Source organism: Calidris pugnax, unplaced genomic scaffold, assembly GCF_001431845.1.
Source record: "Calidris pugnax isolate Ruff unplaced genomic scaffold, ASM143184v1 scaffold28, whole genome shotgun sequence".
In the NCBI taxonomy this organism is placed as follows: domain Eukaryota; kingdom Metazoa; phylum Chordata; class Aves; order Charadriiformes; family Scolopacidae; genus Calidris; species Calidris pugnax.
This window is the reverse complement of record NW_015090842.1, coordinates 8,979,715-8,985,150: the sequence shown is the minus strand read 5'-3', so window position 1 is coordinate 8,985,150 and position 5,436 is coordinate 8,979,715. Positions and strand designations below refer to the sequence as shown.

At 48.0% G+C, this 5,436-nt stretch overlaps 1 protein-coding gene across 1 annotated transcript; it reads left to right on the top strand.

Annotated features, from left to right (window-relative positions):
- Window positions 1-124: 124 nt before the first annotated feature.
- Window positions 125-1,005, top strand: LOC106888122 (putative L-type amino acid transporter 1-like protein MLAS). The gene has a single exon (XM_014942149.1). It carries the CDS (start codon window positions 268-270, stop codon window positions 1,003-1,005), a length of 738 nt encoding a protein of 245 aa, XP_014797635.1. The 5' UTR covers window positions 125-267.
- Window positions 1,006-5,436: the final 4,431 nt, after the last annotated feature.

Genomic DNA, 5,436 nt, shown 5'->3' with positions numbered 1-5,436 from the left:
CCCTTAAAAGCTCCTCTTGCTGGCGCAAACCAGGGGCATTGCAACACACACACACACAGAGCCTTCCTCCTCCTCCTCCTCCCGGAAAGGCGGCCGGGCCCTTGCTCCACGCCTAAAACGGGAGGCGCTCGCCGTACGCCGCCCACCGCCGCCGGAACAAAAGGGGCGGCTGCATGGTGGCGGCGGAGCGCCCGGCCGCGCCCGCCTCGCTCCGCTCCGCGCCCCGCTCCGCTCCCCTCCGCCGCCACCACCGCCACCGTTACCACCATGTCGGGCAACGGCGGCAGCAGCAGCGGCGCTACGGCGGTGAAGAAGAGGAGCCCGGCGGGCTCGGCCTCCTCGCTGGCGCAGGAGGAGGAGAAGCAAGCGATGGAGAAGATGCTGGAGGCGGCGGCGGCGGGCGGCGGGGCGCAGGAGAACGGCTGTGCCCGCTCGCCTTCCCCTTGCGCCTCCGCCGAGGGCGAGGGGGTGACCCTGCAGCGCAACATCACGCTGCTCAACGGCGTGGCCATCATCGTGGGCACCATCATCGGTTCCGGCATCTTCGTCACCCCCACCGGCGTGCTGAGGGAGGCCGGCTCGCCGGGGTTGTCGTTGGTGGTGTGGGCCGTCTGCGGGGCCTTCTCCATCGTGGGTGCCCTCTGCTACGCTGAGCTGGGCACCACCATCACCAAGTCCGGCGGGGACTACGCCTACATGCTGGAGGTCTACGGTTCCCTGCCCGCCTTCCTCAAGCTCTGGATAGAGCTGCTCATCATCCGGCCTTCCTCGCAGTACATCGTGGCTCTGGTCTTCGCCACCTACCTGCTCAAGCCCATCTTCCCCACCTGCCCGGTGCCTGATGATGCTGCCAAGCTGGTGGCCTGTCTCTGTGTCCGTAAGTATCCCGCAGACCATCTTCCAGGTGCCCACGTGGCTGGAAGGCTCACCATCGCCTTCCCTGAAAAGTCAGCCCAGCCAGCCAGCCACCCCTCGCTTTGTGGGAGGCACACCATCCTGTGCTGAACTGGCTGGGGGGCGGTTGGGGGGCCTGTTTTGAATAGTGTGAGTGGGAAAGGTGGCCCCATCCCCAAAAAATCGAGCAAGAAATTGCCAAGCTGCCGGTTACGGGCTCGCTGATTTCTGGCAGGGTGGCGAGCGGCATGCATGAAACGCAGCGTGTCTTCTACCCACGCACTGGGATGGGGTTTCTCATGCCCCACGGCAGGAGAGGGTTGGGGTAGGGGAAAAAATCCCCCCCGTGGTGCTGGGGGGGCTGCGGCGGCTGGGGAATGGGGGTTTGTGTGCAGCCAGAGGGGAGGGTAACGGGGTAAGGAACACGCGGCTGGGAAATCGCCTGTCATGAGCAACTGGTGCTGAAGGTGGCCTGTGCTGCAGCAGCGCCAGGCTCTTTTCAGCACCAGATCTGAGATGAGACCTTTCTCCTGTTCCAGAACTTTCACACCAGTGCAGCTCAGGTGTAGGCCACCACGGCTGCCTGACCAGTCTTTTGATGTTTTCTGTCATGGGTGATATTTTTACATCACTGGTATTTCTACTGCCAGTCTGCCAGGAGTGTATCTTTTGGCTTTGAAAGCTATAGAAATGGAGATTGCTTTGATCTCACAAAAACCTGCTAGGTTTTAAAGTACTGGAATTCTACACAGCTTACTTTTGAGGAAAGGTCCCTTTTTCCATTCAACTTCATTGTCAATAGCATTTGCTTTAAAAATTGAATGCCTTAATTTTGAATATCTTAACTTGTATTTCTTGGCACATCTCTGCTTTTTTCTTTGCGCATCTTGATTTTGTGGCAGTTATTATGTTGTGTACTTCAATTTATGTTATCTGCCTAATCATAATTTACAGAAATAATTGTCTTTGCAGACAACATATGTATGTTCTCCTGTGATACAGGCCTTTTTCCTCAGTTTTTACCCAATATCACGAAACTTCTAGCTGCTGGATTTTAACTGTTACATTAGTGTGCAACTATGCAATAAAGAAACACAGAGAAACCTGTGTCAGTATCTCATTGTGTAATTAAGCTCTTCAAGTTAAAAAGTAGATATTTTTTTCTGTCAAGAAAATAATACAATAATACATTCCTCCTTGAGAATGAACCAGTTCATTATAAATGGAGTCTACTCAGATCTCAGACATTCTGTGATACTTAAAAGCTATGAAAGACTCTGCTGAACTGTATTATAATTGAAATGAAAGAACAATGAGCTCTCTGTTGCCACTGTACTGGTGGAAGGATGTCTAATTTCTTGTTACATTCAGCTAGATGCCACATGCTGTTTAAAATGGGATTCTGAATTTTGGAGATTGTTGCTAAACTACTTCACTTGATGCTGATCATTAAACTTGACCAGTTTGACTAAGCTCATTTTTCCACTGTGTAATTGGTCTTGATAAAACTGAACGTTGATCCGATGCGGGGTGTAACTCTCAAGACTGTCATATTTAGTGGTTGGGGCTACAAGAATCTTACTGAGTAACCTGAAAAGAACTCTGAGTAAAAAAAATTGATTTTATCAGTAAAAATTGGCTAATCAGGTGAAATAAGCGTCAATTTCTCAGTCTCACTGCTTAGCCATGCTTAAAGTCTGGCTATCTCTGAAGGGAGCCTACAGGAGAGCTGGAGACTGACTCTTTGTCAGGGAGTGTAGCTATAGGACAAGGGGTAATGGTTTTAAATTAGAAGAGGAGAGATTTAGAGTAGGTACTAGGAAGAAATTCTTTCCTGTGAGGGTGGTGAGGCACTGGAACAGGTTGCCCAGAGAAGTTGTGGCTGCCCCATCCCTGGAGGGGTTCAAGGCCAGGCTGGATGGGGCTTGGAGCAACCTGGTCTGGTGGGAGGTGTCCCTGCCCAGGGCAGGGGGGTTGGAACTTGATGATCTTTAAGGTCCCTTCCAACCCAAACCATTCTATGATTCTATGATGATATAGATAGGTTATGCTTAGCTCATGTCATTCAAACATGTTTCCACTTCTTTTGATTGGCAAAGTAGGAGATTATGTTCCTGGTTAAGGAATTACCCCCCTAAAATAATTACAGGCAATATTTCTATATTAGTTCTCTCAAACTATGCCCTTTTTGGTAGGGAAGCCATTTCAGTATGAAGAAAGAGCCGCACAGGTTGAGTGAAGCCAGCTCCACTATGATTGCTATTTAAGGGTTCTAGAAGCTACCACCGCTTCCATTTACGCAACAATTAGAAAGCTTATAAGCTCTTGTATTAGTATTAGAGATGTTTGCTAAAGAAATGGCTTATGTGGTTCCAGCAGGCTGTCTTATTTTGATCAAGGCAGCTCTCCCGATAAATGGTTAAGAACATACACATTACTTCTAACAAATGGCCAATTTACTTCTGATATTGGTAATTATTTGTTTTTCTGACAAATAATTCTTTCCGTCTTGCTTTTTGATGTGACAAACTCGAAGTGCCTGAGTATTAGCACATGGAGAACTGATTGTATAATCAAATAGTCTTCAAAGATTCAGCGGAATAACTTGGGGGCCTGAGGAGAGTTAATGTTCGTGCTCAGAACCGATAATAATACTTAGCATTTGTGAAGTGCTTTGAAGATATAAAGCACTATATGAGCAGGTATTTTCTCAGCAATACAAATGGAGAAAGAGTTGCAGAATTAACTCCGACTGATAAATTTGCACGTCGGTCAAGTATGTGTTTGACTTTAAATTTAAAGTCAGTTGAGTGGCTGCTATTCCACTGATGCTTCATCCCAGGATTTCCAAATGGGAATGCTGTCAGGACTGAGGCTGAAGCCTGCAAATTCTTAGCTGTCAGCCTACTAAGAAATTCCTTTTTGGAAGAATTGGTTTCAGAGAGAAAAAGATTACTCAGTCCCATTCTTGTGAAATTTAATGGAAATTTCTGTGAATTAGGTTGATACCAGGTTTAAAATGCTAATCATCAAGCAGCCAATTTATTTGCCTTAAGGCAAGACGTTAGTCTAGAGCCCTGGTGAAGTAAATCCACTGATGACGATGTTGTTCACCCAACTATACACCTGAGTTCCAGCATTCATCTGAAAATATTTTATTTCAACTCCAATCCTGTCATCTGGATCCTGATGTAATGAGGCCAACGCAGAGACAATCCCTTATCTTGCAGGTACATGTTTGGGTTTTTTTTCTGATTTTATGGTCCCGTGAACGTTTTTGCCTCAGATAAAGTATGAAATACAGTAACATGTAAATGCTGGTAAATCTTTGAGAAATAATCAGTTTAGATTACAGCCATACAGCCTGCGATGGGGCTGATGTTAAGCTGGGTAGGCTAAAAAAAGGAAAATTGTGTGATAAATGTGTTTCGCTGATTATTTTTAATGAATTTTCATAGTCTTTCCAGTCTCTTCAAGGATCCCATTCCTCACTGAAAACGAGAAAAACGTGCTCGGCCCAAAGGTAATTTTTGTCTAAGCCTTCTTCCTGAAGAAGGCTGCCTATCTAAATGGAGAAAGGCTGAAGGTGGTGTTGAGGCTCTGGACTGTTGTGGGGAACAGCCACAAGAGGTCAGGTTCTGATCGGCGCTTCCAGGGGCCTCTCGGGCTTCTTCTAACGGTGGGAAGCCCTCATGATACCAACTACTAGTACGAGGTGCCTGAAAATGTGACTAAAATGGGACAATCTTTCCCCAGAATGCAGATTTTCACGTTTCTCTGAGGTGTCTTGCAGAAAACCTGCCCCACCCTACAGCTGGTACTGAAGCATCTCTGAAACTTGCAAGGAAAAGGATGGTCCAGGGAGGAAGGATGCCGATCTTGGTTTTCAACTCCTTGTGTGACACCAACTAATCCCTTGCTGCCAAACAGCTCCTCAAAGGTACCGCTTCCCCCTCTCAGTGGGAATGACTGTTGTTGAGAATCAGGGCTCCTGGGCCTCTGAACTCACCTCCTGTCCTACCAGGACAAGAAATGAATCTGAATTTGCTGAAGAAGTGGCTCCTTAGGCACTTCTGTGAAGTATCCAAGTCTCCTTGGGTGCAAAACCTGATGTTTTTCTTGAGGTAGTGTGGTAGAAGTCCAGATTGGTGATTCTATTTATTTATTTATTTATTGCAAACAAGTCTTTTTGTTGATTTTGGCAGGCGGATTTCTGCAGTGCCCCTGCAGAAATGCGGGCAATGCAGCAGCCGGGCCCTGGCCTGTGCTTGTGCGAGTGTGGGTCAAACAGAAGAGTCCTGGTAAGTGCCCTGAGACGGGATGGGGCTTTGGGTTGGACACTAAGAGACGCAGATTTGGGAAAAATTCAGATTTACACAAACACACACATGCGGAGACACATCCTGCTCTGGAGCAACACACAGCCCAGGAGAATGAATGGCAACAAACCTCCCCTCCTGGCGACTGACACTCAGGAGCCGCTGGGGAGCGGGCAAAGAGCCGGGGGGGGGCTGTTTTGATCCCTTTACCCCCCCCCTTCTC

Coding starts and splice junctions, on each gene's coding strand:
- LOC106888122 (XM_014942149.1), top strand. CDS start 268: ATGTCGGGCAACGGCGGCAGCAGCAGCGGCGCTACGGCGGTGAAGAAG.